Here is a 20,444-nt window from a genome sequence, read left to right as displayed (position 1 = left end):
AAGAGATTTACAAAATGACGAACAAAAGATTTGAAACCTAGGGCGCTCGACGAACCTTGCACGTGATACGTGATTTCAAAGCAGTAAAATCAAACCTTTAATTTAAAACGTTTTCCGGTTTTTGTTGTTCCTCGGAAGTTGTATGCTAAACGACAGAAATGTTCAATGTTTTAATGGTAAATTTTTCTTCAAAAATGGAACGGAGGGTTGTAAAATACTGCCCGATAGGCTGTTGTTTTAACTGGTTGTTGTATATTAAGTTTTCGACCGCTCCGCGACATGAGCTATGCAGATTCAGGAAACGTTGCCTTGACCATTACTTGAGCAACTAGGCAATCAAAATAATTTAGATCTTTTAAGGACTCAAAAATATAGAATTTAGCCTATATTCCAAAATGTTTCAATACCCAGAGAGAACAGTCTTCCTATATGTAAAATAAAGACACACAGATCAGTGGCGGAGCGTCCATACAGTCAGAGGGGCGGATGCCCCCCCCCCCCCCCCCGACGGACTCAAATGGACTGGTGCCGCCCTTTTCAGCTTTTTACCACATTTTACTTATTCGCGATTATTGACATTTTTATTGCGCAAATACGTATTGACATTTGTCACATTTTGTTGGTGTAATTTTCTGACAAAATGGCGATGACACCTACTTATTCTTCGTTTATCTGCAAATTAACAAGGCCCGGAAAGTGTCATTTCCGGCGATCTAAAATTTCTGAAAATAACGACAAAGTAAAAGTCATATGGTTTTACAGTTTTTATTTTAAAAAGAAGAAAGAAGAAAGAAAAAAGTCAGTTCTTGCAATGATTTATCCCACATATTTACTGCAATTTGAAATTTTAGCTAGTTTGCTATTAAAAGAAATAAATAAAACAGAACTGATGAATGAAGAATGTACATCAATTTGGCCCAGTTTCAATGAACAAACATAAAAGCATGGCAAAACACACACTGATAGGTATGGCATTAAAACACACAGTCATCAAGAATTATCACTCTTTTACTTTCTTTTTTTGTTTGTTTTTTAAGCCATCCTTGCTAGTAAGGCAAACTTGGTTCACTTTGGAAGTCACTGTTAGTACAATAGAAAATGATGTAAATACCATGTATAGACCCAATGTTACTTGCAGATTAACAGGATTTGATTCAGAACATCACCACGTTTGAGGTTCAAGACGACGTCCATCCAACCATCCCATTCGATCGAGGCTGTGCATGTGATTACAAACGTCCGGTTCACATAATACCCAAGACAGCTCATACATTACCAGCTTTCAGACTGAAAAAAATTCGCCCCTCCCCCACAATGCTTACCACATGATTTTGATGCTAAACATGACACCAAAACTTGGGACAGGAAAACATGAAACAATGATATAACCTTGATTATGTCAATAAGATTTACTCTGCTCTGAATAATTCCAAAGTGCAGAGACTGTTTTCAGGAATTTGGCAGCCTTTTTTCCCCGTTCACAAGTGAGCATAGAGTTTGTATTTTACCCAAATCTCTGCATATTGTCTTGTATAATTTCATTTAAGTGTATACAAGTCTTTCAATTAGTTACTACAGAGGCAATCAATCATTAAGCCTTTTTATTACCACATTTTCTTTTGCAAAGTTGTTCACACTGAGTTTGCATTAAAGGAACTTAATCATCATTTATACTAAATGTATACTACAATGCTATCCTATTTACTGCTACAGGATATGAATCTCTGTGATGAATGCTGCACGATACAGAACAACAACAAAAAAGCACATCAAACAGCAATAAATGACCCGCTGTGATAATTTCGAGGCAAGACATTACAAATTTTAGGTTGTGTCTTCTGCAAGAGAACGGAGGTTGGAATTGGGAGAGGCAAGCATATGGTGCATTGCAGAGGGCCCAAATGGTGTTAACCCTTTCACACCATAATCTTTGGTGTCAATAAGTACTACCTTTTCCTACAAGATGCAACCATTTTATGGTTTACTTTAGCCTTACTGAATGTATTGAGCAGTGACCATATACGTAAATTAAGTGCCTCTTCTATTGAAAAAAAAAGCATGGCAATTTCTGTGGATGATGTCACAAGTTGTTCGTTAAGATGCAAAACACAGACCTTAATGGGAATAATGCTGATCATGTAATGATGCAACACTGCATGCTCCTTTAATAACACTAAAACAAAGGATTTCTAACAAAAGAAGCAAGAACTAACTAAATCTTTAACTCATATTTTCACTTTCATATTTCAATGCGGCATCAATTTTACCCTTCCATGAAACTTTGTATTGAAGATACGGTCTGTCTAAAACGGTCAATAGTTTGGAATCAATTGTATTAGTACCCAGAGCTCAGATTAAACATAGTGACTCGAAAGTCGTTCAACCGTTACATCCTTTTCGTATACATCCGCCTGATGCGAATTGTACCACTGCAAAACCCTCAGTAACCATACAGTTTATTTTCATTAGCTAGCAACAAGCAAGAGGCAAAAGATAAATGTAAATTTTCATGTTACAGGCATATAAAGTGAGATTCGTGACTTAATTTAAACAACACTGATTAGAGAGAATATCATTACATGTTATCATAGGTATCATTTAGAGTAAATGTGTGAAAAGTTACTGTAGATGATCATTCTAGGAAGATATTAACACAAATGCCTAACATTTGAAAGTGATTCTCTAACAGATCCGTACAGTACAGAGGGTATGCCCTAGCTTTACACACAAACATATATACATGCTATAACCCACTAATCAGCTGTTTAACTGTACACATATGGTTGTGTTTTTGCAAAATTTGTAAGGGGACCATGTGTTTATTTATTACTACTGCTTTACAAAAATTCAAGATTATCCCAGGCTTTCATTTACAAAAGAAAAATGAACAAAAGAAAACCCCCAAAATCAAGCAATAGATCAGTACAAAATGTTGACCACAATTTTAAAAGAAAACACTAAAAAAAGTTGAAAGATGAAATCTCTGGAATTATTGGTGAAGTTATGTATACGGAATTATGGATTGATCGGACACAGTTTGAAAAGCACAGTATTATATCGGTCATGATGCCCAACATTTCCTTAACGACACACCTATTACCCAACATAACATGGTTTTTAATCACTTTTTATCACATTAATGATTTAATGATAGTGTTACAGGGAGAAAAGATGGTACACTATGCCAACTAATATAAAGTTCATTGATGCTTGTGGGAGTGAACTTCACAAAGGGCGACAAGCAACCTGGTGAGAAATGTGAAGAAGTTCCTGAAGGAGTGAGTAAGAACCCTACTACTACTACAATGAGGTTGAGAACAGAAAAAGCAATGTAGGCAACCTCCACTACATCATGTTGATAACTCTACTGTTGATAACATTACGCCCAATGACTTTTACATTAATTTTGAGGGGAAAAAAATAAAAATAAAAAAATAAAAATAAAAAATCCATCCGGCATTATTCAGTTTAATTTGGAGCTACACTGATTGTCAAATAAACACACAAAAAACATACAAAACTTCCAACTGTCCAGAAAAAAAAAAAAAAAATGGTTTACTATAAAGAACAATACAAAACAAGACAAAAGGACATTAAATTGTACTATCGTGTTGGCTGCTGTTGTTTGTTGAAAGGATTCTATCAATCCCATTCCTTCTTAATCTCAAACGCCCAATCCCAGGCCAGATGGACGAACTTATCGTCGTCGGTGAACTTGCTCTTCATAACATAACTTCCTCGACTCATCATGCCCGAAGGAGCCTCGTCTACAGGCAGAGTGAATTCTTGAGATTCGGCTTTTGGTCCAAAGCTGCCCACCATTGAGTTACTTTTATCCACTGCGATGATATGCGATTAAAATAAGAAAAATCGGAAAAACGTCAATTTGAGTATGTTAGATTTGTGGACTGTGACGTTTATAGGACTTACTCTGTTGATCAATTTTGCAAATGTTGTCTTTGAAAACGATAGTCTACTAGGGGAACTTTTTCTGTAACTACTTACAAGAGGAACTTAAAAGAGGAACACATTCTAAGCATCCTGATGAACAGTGGATGCCTTCTTGAGACAACGATCATTGAAAATTGTAACAAGTCTGTACCAAAGGGGGAACTTGAAGTTGTTTTTTGACTTCAAAAGGAATCAAGTTCTGACTCTCGCCCACAGGGATTTCAAAGTATTAATATATAGTTGTTTGTGAGTATGCTTCTATGAGACAACACCCTTGGAATATGCTTTTAAATGCAAATCTGGATTTGTTTCTCTCTTCAAAACCACATGCAACAAACCTTGCAACTTGATTAACTATATTGGATAAACCAAATACTCTTTAAACAGCCTCGGATATGGTAATTGTTTTGTTCAACACTTTATTTCTTTAAAATGAGTAAAAAATTTAATTTGGATAGAACAGGATTTCAAACCAGGGCACTTCAGAGTTACCAATTCTTCACTGAACCTACTGAGCCTATCCATGCCATCTCTTTGTTACAGAGTTTTAATTTGTAATTGTCTCATGTCTAAACGAGCTAAAACAAAAGTAGGCAGACGACACACCACAGATTTTTTGTTATCTATTAAATGACATTAAATGTCGTTGAATATCAAATAACATCCATGCAGGAGCTAATATACTCACCCCTAATACCCTTTCTGTATGTCACTTGGTGAAGTCTCAAACCAGCCACGATTTCCCTTTTCACCTGGAGAGATGGGTAAAGAAGAATTGGCGTCAATAAATATGCAATGAGGAACGGTTACAGAGGACCTGAGTGTCATTATTCGGCTGGTTGCTGTTTCTATGCAATACAGACCTTAGGATGAGCCTGAGGTAAAAAAAAAATCACGGAACTTTGCAAAAATTGCGGTATAGGCTCCAGTTTGCGTATGCTACAGTGTGTAAGGATAATAGTTTTTGTCCCCCTAGGTAGAACTGAAATCACGGATATTCCGCAAATTCGTGGAAAAAGCTCATGCCTGGATAAAGAGTTCTTTTGCTGACAGAGTGGAAAGTTTTTTTTGCTCTTTAAGGAAGTGTTAAATTGTCTGCTACCAGAATATCCCTTTGATACTGTCCTAAACTTGTACCAGCTGACAGTGCAGGGCTGTATAAATACTACTTACTCTGAAGGTGATCTTAATTCTGTATTCACAACCCTCCTTGATGATGATCGGTTTTTCCTTAAGCTTGCTTAAATCTCCTAAAATAAAACAAAAAAGTAAACAAACAGTAACTGCATATTAGTTTTGGTTCTCAATCAATAGTGTAATAATTGCTTTGGGTTATATTCAAAAATGAAAAACATCTGCTCAAGAATTCCCTATCTATCCTGTTACGGATCTCCAAAGATTTTTATTCATAGCGCTGTGAAACATCTAAACTCTATGTGCTAGTTGTGAAAATATGTTTTAAAAAGTTCCTGTCTTCAATAATTACGAGGTAAATAGGTCGACTAGGTCAAAGTATTCAAGTCCAGTATATTCCAACGATGAAGACTAGGATAAAAATTGCACTGATGCTCAAACCCTTAAACTCAGTTTAGCGGACGTGACTGAAAATACCTCAAAGAAGCTTCCTGATTGGTTGTCAACCGGATGCGTTTCAAAGTTACCCAAGGAACAATGGGCAACATTTTGTTGCTAAAAATGTGCTAGCTATGAGTGGTGACCAACCATATGTTAATTTCGAATAGGTCACACACTCTATGTTTTAATTAGTGAATGTGCAGGTACTTTGCCACAAAGGAATCGTCAGTGATTTGAGCAGGTTGCAGCTCTGTCGAGTTTTGCAGAACAAGAAAGAACTGACATGACAGTGCCCTCTGTTAACTTAGGGCATGGCTGGAGAACTCCATTCAAACTGCCAATGAATAATACATACATTAAAATTAAAGGATTGTGATGCAGATCGCATCCACATGTGAATATTTCTCAACTCCTCCACACATTTTGTAAGGTGACAAGATGTCTGCTACCGTATTTTTAGCTGTACTCCAGTTAGTTGACTCACCTCTTAAGTCTAGTTCGATATCGTCTCTGCCGTTGGACAAAAACGACATTTTCTCGACAACTACATTTTTGCCGTCTGCGGTATCTGAAGGAAAAATGAGGGTTAAAAACAGAAAAATTCAATTTAATGGTTGGGTTGCGAGTTGTGACACACTATGTCAAGCAACACAGGCCAAAAATATCACAAAGCTTAATTCGTTGTAAAGAGTGTTTATAAAGTAATTTCTTAGAGAACTTTCTTTTTCTAGCCTACCAAGTATTACTTAAGGGAAGAAAGATTATGGGTCACACTAAGACCTCCTGTCCCCTCCCCCCCCCCCCCCCCCCCCGAAATTCTGTTTTTTCATAGATTGGGCATTAACTAGTCAAAATTTCAAAATATTGAAGTCTGTTAGTTTTCAAGTAATAAGATCTACTAGTTTTCAAATATGAAGGTCTGTTGCTCTTCAAGAATTAGGGACTGCTACTTTTCAAGAATTGAGGTCTGCTACTTTTCAAATATCTAGGTCTGCTACTTTTCAAATATCAAGGTCTGCTATAGAAGATTTATGACATGTACATAAGAAAGGAAATTGTCAGCGATGCAGAAGAGGGCAGGGGAGGAAAGGGAGGGCAATGGGGAACACAGTGCTAAAAATATTGAGGTCCGTTTAGTTTTCAAGAAATAAGATGTATATACTAGTTTTCAAATATCAAGGTCTGTTGCTCTTCAAGAATTAGGGACTGCTACTTTTCAAGAATTGAGTTTCCACTACTTTTTTGACAAATTGAAGTCTGTTACTCTTTCAAGAGTTGAACTTCTTGACGGACTCAAATGGACTGCTGGCGCCCTTTTCAGCTTTTTACCACTTTTTACTTATTCGCGATTATTGACTCTTTTATTGCCCTCTCATCTACCTATTGACATTTGTCACATTTTGTTGGTTTAATTTTCTGACAAAATGGTGATGGCACCTATTTATTCTTCGTTTATCTGCAAATTAGCAAGGCCCGGAAAAGGGTCATTTCCGGCGATCTAGGGAGTACAGTATCTTTACTCAAAAAATGTCTGTACGCTCCGCGCCAACCTGTGGTGGCGCTCCGCTTAGATAGTGTCGAAAGCGCCCCTACAGACCATTCTCGCCCCCCCCGACCAATACCCCTAGCTCCACCACTGTGTGACATGTAAAGGATCCATCAGTACAGTAGTAATCAAAGTTACATACCACCAGCTGGAAGATCTCCCAACAGTTGCTGTTTGTATCGGACCAGACTCTCGTCGTCCGCGTCCGCTTTCTGTATCTCTTCCAACGTCTTCTGTGCCGGTGGTTTGTATCCAGGAGTATCGATGTCGTCTTCCTCACCAGCGTCGACCGGAGGAGTGTTCTCGTTTTCTGCCATTGTGCTATTATGAAAATGTGAAGAAGAGATTTTTTAAGATGGAGACATTCAAAGCAGCAATTTCTGGGTTTCTTCTCTTCAAGAATTCCTGACAAATAAGATGGAATTTTGATCAAAACTGAGACAACCCTCTAGAGACTTAATAACCACTTAAACATTAGTGAAATAATAGTATTTCTTAGGAAAATGTGTAATCGTAAAAAAAAGAAGAAGAAAAAGCTAGCTCAACCTATCTTACTCCATTATGGATATATGCCTTAAACTTCATGTCATGGGGTCTGCCATTTTGCCAATGTGTGATATGTCATAGAGCCAAAGGGATAACAAACCTTTCAGCATCCCTTTGCTTTTCAATCAATTTCATTAGGATGATCATAAGAGCTATGTACGAAAAACAATATTTATGAGTCCTACAACTTGAGAATGTCAAACGCTATCATAATATGCAGTTGCCAGAGTAACTGAGTAACAAAGTTCACATGATCTAAGGTCAGATGTATATATTTTAGTGTAGTTTTGCTGGCAATGAGATATGCAACTCTGTGGATAATTGCCTTCTTGTTACACTTTGTACTTCTCTATGTCTCAATGACATGCCAACCATGTAAACAAAACCACAATTTGTTTCTTCCTTATTATACACAATAAAGGTTGCTTTGCCCTCACTGCCGTAATTAACGTACAAACATAAGTGGGAATTACATTAACAAGAGTTCATCGTACCTGCAAGAGATTCTTCTATTTCATTCTAGATACTGGTCAAGACTGTATCTATTACAACACCAGTTTTGCAAAGTAGTACTATAGAAATTTCTTTCATTTCACATTTTTGTTACTGCATGTGCCAATTTTCTACCAGTACATGTATGTAGATCATGTCAAACATGATATAACATAAAAAAAAATACAACTTGAAGTTGATATGAAGAAAAACAATTTCCACTTTGAGATGCTAGCATTCTGACCATTACAGATATTCACAAGCATACCCTACCATCAGTGTTTGGGAACAAAAATGCCATAGAATGTCTAGAGGAGAGGTGTATGATCACAGTAATGAACCAATTAGCAACCAACATTAGAATATTTTGAGATTTACAGAACCTTACAGTGGTCAACACAGTGTAATAGGTATTGCAGATAAAGGTAGACCTGTTACCAACTCCAGTTCTGTAGTCTTTAAACAGTAATGAGTGTTCAGTCGCTACTTTGTCTCCAGCTCTGACGAATAAGAAACGGAACAGCTAGACCTATGTGTAATATTCACAAGTAATGGCATACACCACAATCTTAATTCTTCACAGGATACAAAGTTGCGACCGAACACTTATTACTGTCTAAATTATCACTCAAGTCATCTACTTCATGTACCGTTTAAATGATTGCAGAATTTTATCTGCCAGACATTAATTTTTTTCAGCCAGAGACTTCTTGGCATGATCATGAATTCCAGTGAACCTAGTATAGTAACAGAATATGCCTCCAGTTACATTTATCTTGAAGGCTTCAAAATATAAACTATTTACTGGCTTAATGCCTAGATGGATTTGGCCGTTTGCCAGTAGGAAAACAAAAGAGCACTCGTGACATTAAGAACATAATTATTAGATGTTATACAACACCTAATTATATTCCGGCCATTTGATTGGTCAATTGCTTGTCGACTGCATGTAAAATCCGCTCTATTGCACGCTATGATGATAGAACCATGCGTTATACTTTTTTGGTAGCACTTTTTCAATGGTAAGAGAGCAGAAAAACCTGTCTGTTCAAAACAATCTGTTGCATGAGTGCATTTTACATCCAATTATATCCAAATTTGAAGGTGTTGTATAAAACAAATAATGAATGGTTTCAATTCGTGCAATAGTGCAAATATTTCATGAGTTGAAAGATGGAATGTTCCATTCAACGAGGCGCAGCCGAGTTGAATGGAACAAATTACATCTTTCAACGAATATATATTTCAGGTAACAATTGTCACTCATGGTTTTTCCCATAAACCTATACGTTAAGAAATTGATGCGGGCTGTAATCTAAGGAAACTGCCTATAGGAACTTGCTTTTAGTCGAATGATTTTATAAGCAAGGAATTTCTCAGAAAGTTGCTGACATTGTGAAATCTTAAGCCTGGTAAGGGTCAGGTACCACCAGATTGTGACAATTTCAATACAAAATGTAACCTTTAAAAAGGAAGGTATCTTTTGTAAAGGCACTTCCTTATGGAAACCCCTTGAGAGATTATTTGCAGCCAACCGTGATACAGTGATCTCCTACGTGTACTTAATAGCTTAGTGAAGTACCACTGTCCAGAAACAAGGTGTGGTAGAATTTAGTACCATATCATAGATCAGCTAGGCTCACCACTTTTGTCCTGTAAATGTTGGTCAGGAGTTTATGGGAGGAGGGGTGGGGGGAGGGGCATGACAGAAGGAACGGGTACCCAACAACTGACATTGAACAGATTGGGTATTTGCTGTTAAGCCTGCTTTGCACTTACCGGGTCTGGATATTTACGAGTGACGAGCTTACCTGTCTCCTCACAACCTTAGCACTCTCATTCTACTGTGCTAAGAGTGAACCGGTAACCTTTTAGCAATTGTGCGCCTTCTATGTCCAGACCCCTCAGATCAATGCCCTCCTTTCTCATTCTACCACCCATCCCACCACATTCCTTCTCAGTGAGTAACCTTACATGCTTTCTTAATACCAAGCAGGGATAAATTTAGCTTAAAATTTCTGAAGGAGCTCCCCTGTCCCACTCTTTTGTTTCCCTTCTTCCTACGTCTGCATCTCCCCTCTGGTTTTCTTCTTGGGGTTAGAACCCTCAAATGTAATTACAGGTCTAATAAATATAAATCAAATTAATAGGCTCTACTAAATCGGTGTTGCTGTTTCTTTTATGAACAAGGACTATTTTCTTAAATCTTTGTGAAAGAATTAAGTATACTGGCACATGATGAAATTGATGACCAAAACATAACTTTATGTTTGTCAGTGTATAGATACTGTAGAGCTCTGTATGTCAAAGTCTAATAACTATTTCCAATAAAGTCACTCAACCAACTTCCTATCATGATGTACAGACTTTACAGTCTAGTAGAAGAGCAGATAGGAACTTCCTGTTTCATTCCCAATTTGCACAACTAGCTATACAATGCCATTTCCTCAATAACTCTGACATACAGTACTCACTCACACGTACTGCTCTGTAGTAGTACTGTGACCATGCACACACACACACACCCAGTACTGTATGCATTGGCAATACCCTATGGGTACATGACACATCTAGTACTGAAAGATTGACTATCTGAAATAGTATATATGATAAATATAGCTAGCACTGATTGTGAATAGTCTAAAATAGTGTGAGGAATTGTGCAGAGAAATCAAAACTAAAACTTTAAAGTTTATCCTACATGGTAAACTTCCTCAAAAACGGACAAAGTTGCTGTAGAAGCACGTACATTTTGAATAGGCGGATGGATTTGAGGTGATTATCGAGGGTTTGATGGATGGGTGTGTGGAGAAAGTGGTTGAAATCGGGATTCAGGATCATTGCTTAGTACTTAAAGGGTGTGAAGACTCGCGCAAAAAGAAACGTCTAATGCCATTATGAAATAATCAAAATGGCTTTACACATGATTGTTAATGTAATGCTCTTAATGAGGACTATTCACTACCTCCTAGATATATAGTAGTCTCCTTGCAGATTGTGTCTATAGTAAAAATGAGTTGACATCATTCTTCAGGAATTGCAAGGAAAAAAGGCCTATTATGCAGTAAAAAGTATTCCATGCATACTAGAACTGTATATTTAATTATACGTTTCATTCCACAATTTCCCTCACAAGCATACACACGTCATTCCTATAACAGGAGAGCAACTGAGACAGTGACCACTGCACTAGAAGCTTATGCAATGTAATTTTCGACCATATTCGGGGAAGGGGGGGGGGAGGAGGAGGGGACGTGGCAATACAACTGAAAGTTTTATCCCATTTATAACCAATTGGAAGAAAACTTCTGATGGCAACAGCAGAAGTGGATTGCCTCTGGATCAATCATCAAACCCCACTTTTTAACTCGAGTTGGGCCCGGGAGGGCACGAGGGATAGAATCCAGGAGCTACCAAATAGTTAGGCCTCATAGCTTCTGATGCTACTGCCTTCATGAGGTTGAGCATGTAGTGAATACAACAGCAGATGAGAATGGCATTGTCAATTCCCGTTATATAGATATACCCCTAAAACTCAAATTTAATTAGAATTTAAAATATCACTGCCTTCCTGTATATATTCGATAGCGCAATGCCTATTTAACCGATCGTGTGGCATACTTGTCAATAACTGCTCAAAGTGAATTGACAAAGAGGATCAAATAGCCATGTAGTATGGACTCCTGTATCTTGAAGATGGAAGAACTGGCGCAAAGATTTAAACAAGCTCAGGAAATTTTCCAAAATTCTCTCTCTTCTTCCCACCTGTACTACTCAAGGCAAAAATATGATAACAAATAGATTTAAAAGCAATGTCAAGGCAAAGAAAGGTGAAAGCCTGTGGAGCAGACCCCTTCATTTCAAATTAGAAGATCAGAAACAAAAAACTATTAACCAATCAGTCTGTTACAGCGTTATTATAATGCTCTCTGTTATAAGTCTATTTTTTTTTAATACAGATCAGATTATTAGCTACAAAATTACTTCATTCTTGTTGCTATGATCTCTATCAAACAACAGAGTTAGATATCTATAGACAAGTTAAGAGTACCATCTCCTGAATTACCATGTAGTCAAATAACAAATTCAGTTGATGAAAGACACTTTTCCAATATTCTTTTCACCAAATGAGCTAGTTTAATATTAACAATTCCATTTTGTAATGGAAAATTTGACGCCCAGACACTCTCCTCGTGCATGTATCAACCATATGGTTATACAAAGCGAATTGTGAAGTATTTAAAAAAAATTATCAGTTTACTTCCTTATTTGAAATGAAACTGATTAGACAAGTTATAACCAAATACAGTTTCATAGGAGTTTCACCGCTGGCCTAGTTGGCCTACAATTTTTTTTAAAAACAAATGTCAACTCAATAATTTTCCCCAAGTTGCACATTGAGTGTGGTACGTGAAATCTGTGAAAAGAATTGTATGGTCTCATGCCCCATTGAGCATTATGAATATCATAAAAAGGCAGGCCTGAAAGAGTATTTGCACCCCTTTAGAGTAATACTGGTAACTGTAGCTGTTTAGCCTAGGTAACAAGACACTCTCTAGGCATAAACATCATGCGCCCATACGCTACCAATTGTCAGCATATCTCAATGAAAATGGAGCCACAGAGTGTCATGATCGAATGGCTAAGGCAATGGACTTGTAATCTAAGGATTGTAGTTTATATTCCTGGTCAGATCATTACGACGTGTCTGTTCGGCAAGACACTTTATCTCCATTGCCTTTCTTTACCCAGATGTATATATGGGGACCTGGGAGGTAACTTGTAAATATAGTTTGCTCTACTGGTTTGTGCCTGCATCCTATGGGAAATCTTCCAGGGGACACGTAGATGTGGGTGTACTATGGTGTTACCAAGTTACCAATGACCAGGGGATAAACATTGTTAAAGTCCTGTGAGAAGTCCTTCCCTTGATGAAAGACGGTCATAAAAACGTTGAAAAGGAACGATGATCTTCTGTACATGAACAAATAATTCTGAAGAAATATCGGTGCGGGTACATTTGGGAAGGGAGCGACATGAGACACTCTAGCATGCTAATTATTTATACTAATTGTACTGTTCTACTGCACACAAACTATCAGAGTGCAAAACAAAGACTGTCGTGCACTTTTCCACAAGTTACTGTATAATCTTTTCATTTAATCAACTATTCCATACAATTATTGAAGCCTAATTCATTATGAACAACAGATTAAAACCAATGAAATTGTTGAATACTCAACCCCCCCCCCCCCACCCTCCCAATTGTAAAGACAACCATAGAGGCAAACTTTTAGTTTCCTTTTCCAGTCACAACCTCTTGAGCTTATTTTCACTTTTGTAAGTGTACTATGAACATGATATCAAGCGAGATAACTGATAGCACAAATGAAAATTGATGATTTGTGGGGAGACAGGTAAGCGAGGAATGAAGTAAATAAATAACATTAATACACTAAAATATTATATTTAACAGTATGTGGTTTCCTAATAAACACAAGCAATGAAAATAAGATTCACTTAAAACAACAGTACAGTACTTAGCTTTTTGCAATTAATTTTGGTAGAATGTGGTCAATAACATGTTTGGAACTTTTGAAACTTTTTCAATACTGCTATTAAAATCCTACATCGATGCAGGTTGATAAACTTTAATTGCCAAGAATCATTCCAAGAAATGAAGAACATGTTACAATTTTCAACAATTTCTTTGATATCATACTTTTGTAGATATTAGATTAATAACACTAAGGTGACAATTTTTCTGGGGAACCAACTTTTTTAGGATAGGATAGAATCATGAAAGGGTTAAATAACCAACATTTTGTAGTACTTAGAAACTATTGTATGTTAACAGTTGAAAGTATCACTTTAAGGAAGATTGGTGCAATGATTTTAGTAAAATTTGGCTGATTTATCATTTATATACTATTTGTGGAAAAGGGAATTTCTGCAGTTCGACTTCATTAAAGTGAATCCAATCACAAAAGTTAGGGAAAAAATAAAATATAAAAAAAAAAACATATACATACTAGAGTTTCTGGCCAAAGGAATCTTTCTGCTATGAAATAATGAAAGACTTTAACAGAAACTGTAGGGGAGATGGAATTGGTTGGGATAAGTTAAGGAATTATCTGTTTTCTTATTTGAAAGCGGGGCGAATGGATTCGTGGATGAAGAACGCACAATACTTTATGATTATCCTTGTGAAACTTTGGGTGCAATAGGGCCGGATCATTGGCAAACATCCCAGGTCTAAAATGCAATAAATATCTTTTGTCAACTATGCAGTATGTTGTGTTTTGCTTTCACTTTTACTTCTGTGGTTCCTAGCTTAAACTCCATAAGGATACGTGTAACTTACTTGTAAATAGATTGAATATGTACACACACAAAAAAGTACCAACAAATTCTTGGTAAATGTGATACTGATGAATAGAGCAATACAGTATATATAATTTATAAGTATCAGGTGGCTCATAAATTATAAGGTGGATTGACAACACTATCTTTGCATTAAAGTGGTGTGGGTGGAGAAAAGAGTCTTGGGTAGAGTATGTGTCGGGACAGCTACACTATACTATACATACGTATGTTGCTTGTGTAAAAGTATTGTATTTTATTTCCTGCCCACACTAAACAGGAAATGCTTGTCCGGGTCTCCGGGATAATGTTTCCTATAGGACTGACTGGGTTGATGCAGGGTATTATTTAGTGTACAAATTGTGTAGCAATTATTGAAGACTGAAAATTTGTCTCTCATGAAGAACTGTACTATGGTTCCTGTGTGCAAAACTACTATACATATTTACACTTGTACAGCAGTTTGATCATTTTGCATAGCATTTTGCAATGCAATATACTAGAGTAAATAATTCCCTGTAATATACTGTGCATTTATTACAGTGAAGCAAAGACATATATAGCAATGCAAGGTACAACAATCACACTGAAAAGTAACTGAGCTCTCAGAAGTAAAATTGATCACTCCATTTCTTGGGCAATCCTAAAGCACTCTTACACACATGAGCACAGCTCCGACCAGTGTAATCTCTGTATGGAAGAAAAGTTCTTCATATTAAGAAGCAGAGCAGACAAAAGCTTCAACTCAATCAACAAGCGTAGCGAATTTGTGTCCAAATGTCGTCATGGCAACTGTTCAAAGAAGCCCCCCTCCACGAAGGAAACAGTCATCCTTGGAAGATCCAGTTGCCTGATGATCGCCGCAGTGAAAAGAACTCAATGTGTTCGTGAAACTCCGAGTTGCAAAGCGATAGAATAGCATATTTATATACACATTAGTAATTAGTCAGCTGTATTTGCAAGTTGCATTGTTCTTGACTGATTTAATTTGCCAATAGACACTTCAGAGTCATAAAAGTTCTTACTGATGATATCATTAACCGAAATTATGTAAACATTATGTGTCATTTAAATCTTCCTTTATTTGCACGTTCAACTAATGTAAACATTAAAGTACCAACTTTTTGCAGGGTAGATACTGTGTATGTATATATGTGTATCTGTATGTATGTAATATGTAGGTTATTTTACATTTATCTGATATCTAGTATATTCTTCTTCTCAAAATGAAAAATTAGATGGCATGACATTTTGGATTGCTCATGTTCTTACCAATATCTAGATAATTTAGAGAGGCACATGCAATGCACGGATGTTGATCGAAAGAAAGTTAAAACATGCACTTGGTAGAGACAGATTAAAAGTGCAAGAGAGGTAAAGAAAAAAAAACAGTGAATGTTAGGTAGTGAATGTGCTATGAATAGTTCCAAAATATATTGTGTGACTCAACTAAGTCTTATTTCCAGCATTTAAAGTTAAAGAGTGGTGGAGATGTCGAGCACTTGTTGTAACAGTAAATGCGGTAGTCCAAAAATGATACAGGGAGTGTTAACTTACTACCTTTAGACACCTTTAATATCTGGTGACATCCAATATACCCTCACAATTATTTTTATTGAAACACTGTTGCAATGGCAGTATGACCAAACTATTACCAGAGACTTGGCAAAGAAACCATATTTTTCTCTACAAACTATATTGGAGAGGGAGCGGAAGGGGGTGGGGGGGAAGGAGGGCAACTACTATAAATATTATTGTGATATTTTTCCCCATGGGGTAGGCATTAGGGATTGGGAGGTAATGTCCCAGAAAAATGTGCTCCCATCTCTCCCACTAGAGCACCAACAACGGTTCTATAATTAAGGATTTAAAAGTACGTAAAACTTAATGTTATGAAGACAAATCAAGCTGGGTTACTTTTTTGGTATTATACTAACTTCCATCCTATATAAGGGATAGACTACAGAGTAATTTCAAATTGTTATTTCCTTGTAACAAGGAATTTGCAATTTGTGTAACGGTGAGACTAGCTCCAATCCCTGGGAGGCTGAATAAATTATCCCTGGAATAAGACTGTGCATGAGTGCAGAATTACAATAGATAAGCAACCCATGAGGAAGTACCTGACTAGTGAGACAGAAATGTAGTTCATCATCCACCAAATCCTTGTTCTATGATACACAATATATACAATAGTTGACAATACACCATAGGATGGATAAATAAATATCAAAAACCGATTAACTCCAAAGTATCGCAAGATCCTTGACAAAGTCCATTGCTGGTAAACATCTGAAAAAGACATCATTGGACTTCACCACTCTCCTATATAGTAAGCAAAGCAATGATTTCACATTGAGGTTGACCTTGAACTCCCTTTGTATAGCCCTAGTTACTGCAGACTTTAAATGTTGATAGCAAATTTGCAGTCTGCACGGAGGTGTTAGATTGCCTCATACTCATCAGGAGTCACCAAGCCATACTGTGTATACTGTCTTCACATAAGTGTGTATCCCTTAATCTTCACTGATGTGGACCTTACAAACTTTTGGCTGTTTGTTAATAACCAATTATTAAGAAAAGGGTGATTCCCCCAACATTTATTAACCTACAGTGGAACAACTTCAAAGTGCTATTAGTCATTCATGAAGTTGAAAGCAAGATCTTGAAATTCAAAGCTGAATTTTTAATCGAAGGACCAATTTCGATGAGAGATCAATGGGTCATTCTTTGGCATGCTAAATAGATGAAACTTCTGCATGTTCGGAGCGATTACATAACTTGCCCGAAAGAAAGAAACAATTATCACTTTAATTATAATTTGTAGCCGTGTATATTCTATAATGGTTCGAATGCAATCATTTTGAAATCTCATGGGATTTAACTTCCTCAAGTATGACATCTTTTCAGTCCTGTCCTATTAAAACTGGTAATCGATCTCATTTTGCACTTGGCCTATTGTGCGACAACTAACGTTACTAGGGCGGATTATGTAACAATGGAGGCAGCATTCACATTGATGTTCATTTAAATATTTTAATAAACAAATACTGTACTTCTATTCTTGAGATGTTTTTTTCCCTTTTGTTTCTCTGGCTAAAGTTATTGATATCATTGATCTCACTCAGCTAGAACAATTTGAGTTTTCACCATGCTTGGGTAGTCAAATATGCAATATTATTAAAGGCATTGAAAACTCACCCCAAACCATGTGCGGCCATCTCAAAAATTTAACTTTCTGTTGCTTGCAAGTGACGTTTTGTTCGTGTCGCTACAAAATGCAGACAGTAATGAATCGTGATAGCTTGTTATCTTAAGCTGGACCTGAGATGTCCAATGCTGTATCGTTTTTACACTGTGCGGTGGGTATTGACCGCAGCTGTACTGATTGTACACTAGTGTCTAATTACTAACGGTAGCAAGCGGTGTGTGTATTTTCTGGGATCGATGGTGGTGTCTAACACTTATGTTACACTTCATTCGAACCTAGGTCAGATTACCGGCATTAGACTTTTCTATTTGCGCGAGTCTTCACACCCTTTAATTGAAATCACAATATATTCAATAAAGGTCTAAATAGGCCTGCTTAGAAAAAGAATTGTCTCTAGACACAAGACCCACTTATCAACAGTCTAGTAAGGCTTAGAAAAAGTGTGTTCACAATGGAGGAAATCAATAATGCTGCTGTCCTGTCGAGATCCTATTCTAGGCTTTACAACATTATATGTAATTTTCTGGTTATTTCTAGAAGGTAGCCTATACTAGGCTGTCACAAAATACTAACATTACTGTCAATTAAAGTTACATAGGCTCAGGGAGTCAGGGTAGCCTAGCCTAATCAATAATTTATTACTAGGTCAGCAAATTAGATGGATTTAGGCAACCAGTCTGTAATCTATCCTGGGTTTAAAATGTTCAGTACCACCAGCAGTTAAATAAAATAAATCCTTGAATGGATGATACATTGTTACCAGGGGCCTAACTAGTACAAGGTATTACTGTATAAGGCCTAACTGAACTATCCTTAGGTCAATCTAACATTACTAGTCAGACCTACTGTAGGCCTAACCCATTGTTGATAACCGTACAACTTACAACAAAGTAACCACTAATATTAGTAACGTCAAAGGTATTATTAGAATACATGTGACTCACCATGGAACAAAAATGTATTTTCTCCAAACTAAAATTGACTTAGATGATAACTCATTTAGGCTATTCTATGAAGATTTCATGAAATATGCGTCCGTTCCAACTTTGTTACTTAACTTGTTTGTTAGGGTAACACTAACGTTACTGTCCTTCGAAGTAGATAGGGCGTAAGTTTGGCCTAGGCGGTAATGCTTCACACAATTTTGAATGTTAAACTCGGAGATCTAACAAAGTTGAATAAACTTAACTTTAACTTAATTCTTAAACAAAACTAGAAGCGTTGTCACGATGTATTTTTTTTCTTACCGCAATTCAAGACCAGCGTACGTTGGTAACTCAATACGAATTAGCAACTTCGAAATCACGGAGTTGAAGTTCCTTGGGCACACCTGTCTACAAATGTTAGCACTACGTAGTCGAGTCTCACTGACGCGGGGTGTACTACAGAGAACCAGGAAAAGACACACGCATGCTTGCCATCTACTTCCGCATTTGTCTAAGTAGCTTGACTTGTGTGCTAAATTCTGAGGCAAATGAGAGAAAACACGCTACGCAGATGCTTACGGATTGATGCGTAAGACATGTGCGCGTTTTAGGTTTTCGCTGGGTGACGTATTTCAGACGACGGGCTACTATGGTTGGTGCATTGCTAAAAACCTTGAGGTGTGTTTGAGGCCAAAGGGATTCAAAGGGGAAAGGTCCTCACTATCCATATTGTTTTTGAATGATAAGCTGTTACATTTGCTACGTAATATGAACCTCTAAATTCGGGCCATTCGTATATATGTGGCTGACCGTCACTTTTACTTAGTGTGAGGTAAGCACAGTTCTAAGACAAGTCGTGTGCACAAGGCCAAAATCGGGAGGCCGGAGGGGTCGGGTACCAGTCCCCCACTCGGTTGACAGTCGGGCAAAACAGTAGTCAGTTTTTTTTCCTTCAGGTCCCCCCCCCACCCCCTCTCTCCTTCAAGAAAGAAAGAAAATATGCCTCAAAATGTTCTGGGCAGCACCCTCGAATCCCCTACATGGAGGTCGCAATGAACAAACCCACACCTGTCCGTAATGGTTCATGCCCCTAATAAAGTCAGTAGGGGAAGGAGGTGGGGATTTGACTCCTGGCTTTATGCCTCAAAATGTTCTGGGCAGCACCCTCGAATCCCCTACATGGAAGTCGCAATGAACAAACCCACACCTGTCCGTAATGGTTCATGCCCCTAATAAAGTCAGTAGGGGAAGGAGGTGGGGATTTGACTCCTGGCTTTTAAATCATGTGCACGTATGACTGCTAAAACCATAAAAAAAAAATCCAGAGTTAAATCCCCCTCCCAGAGGTTACCTGTCTTTAATTACATTTCATGTGAAGTGAAAGGATAGTTTGCAAGTTAACCCTGGCTGATATTCATACAGCAAGTACCTCAGCCGACCTCCCACCTAATATAGCAATGAGGTTTCTACTACATATGGGAAAGTCAGATCAGCATAAGTTTCACATCTTCATTGAGACCTGACCGTTAGAAACTTCACAGGGTTTGACTTCCGCAAACCTTAACTGAGCTTTCACTATAGATATTAAATTATTGAGAAATTTTACTTATCATATGGGTAATCTACCATGCACATATTATCTCTTTCGAAGGTAAAGTAAGTTCTGAAGATAAAGTACTTTGATATTTTTGACATCGGCTGACCCCAAATGAACTTTGACCACTCAAAATAATAGGCATCTTAAACTCACTATGAGAAAAACATGCCAAATATGGGCAATTTGATGTAATCAATCTTGGATATCATGATTGTGTTTATACTTAGCTTTAAAGAG

At 37.2% G+C, this 20,444-nt stretch overlaps 1 protein-coding gene across 3 annotated transcripts; it reads right to left on the bottom strand.

The window, feature by feature from the left end:
* Window positions 1-781: 781 nt before the first annotated feature.
* On the bottom strand, window positions 782-19,092 carry LOC139959595 (rho GDP-dissociation inhibitor 1-like). 3 transcript variants are annotated; one of them, XM_071957323.1, is made up of 6 exons: window positions 18,932-19,092; window positions 7,215-7,393; window positions 6,011-6,094; window positions 5,125-5,201; window positions 4,640-4,703; window positions 782-3,839 (listed from the first exon to the last, which is right to left on the bottom strand). In XM_071957323.1, exons 2-6 carry the CDS (start codon window positions 7,387-7,389, stop codon window positions 3,643-3,645), a joined length of 597 nt encoding a protein of 198 aa, XP_071813424.1. In that variant the 5' UTR covers window positions 7,390-7,393; window positions 18,932-19,092; the 3' UTR covers window positions 782-3,642. The 3 variants fall into 3 exon arrangements, with proteins under 3 accessions (XP_071813424.1, XP_071813425.1, XP_071813423.1); XM_071957324.1 differs by lacking the exon at window positions 18,932-19,092 and adding an exon at window positions 18,629-18,775; XM_071957322.1 differs by lacking the exon at window positions 18,932-19,092 and adding an exon at window positions 10,860-10,966.
* Window positions 19,093-20,444: the final 1,352 nt, after the last annotated feature.

Source organism: Apostichopus japonicus, chromosome 19 (assembly GCF_037975245.1).
Source record: "Apostichopus japonicus isolate 1M-3 chromosome 19, ASM3797524v1, whole genome shotgun sequence".
NCBI lineage: Eukaryota > Metazoa > Echinodermata > Holothuroidea > Aspidochirotida > Stichopodidae > Apostichopus > Apostichopus japonicus.
The sequence above is the reverse complement of the archived record's forward strand: the minus strand, read 5'-3'. Positions and strand labels throughout refer to the sequence as shown.

Coding starts and splice junctions, on each gene's coding strand:
- LOC139959595 (XM_071957322.1), bottom strand. CDS start 10,951: ATGATCCTGAATCCCGATTTCAACCACTTTCTCCACACACCCATCCAT. Junction 5,202..6,010: donor TATCGAACTAGACTTAAGAG/GTGAGTCAACTA, acceptor GTTTTATTTTAG/GAGATTTAAGCAAGCTTAAG. Junction 4,704..5,124: donor GAATTAAGATCACCTTCAGA/GTAAGTAGTATT, acceptor CCATCTCTCCAG/GTGAAAAGGGAAATCGTGGC.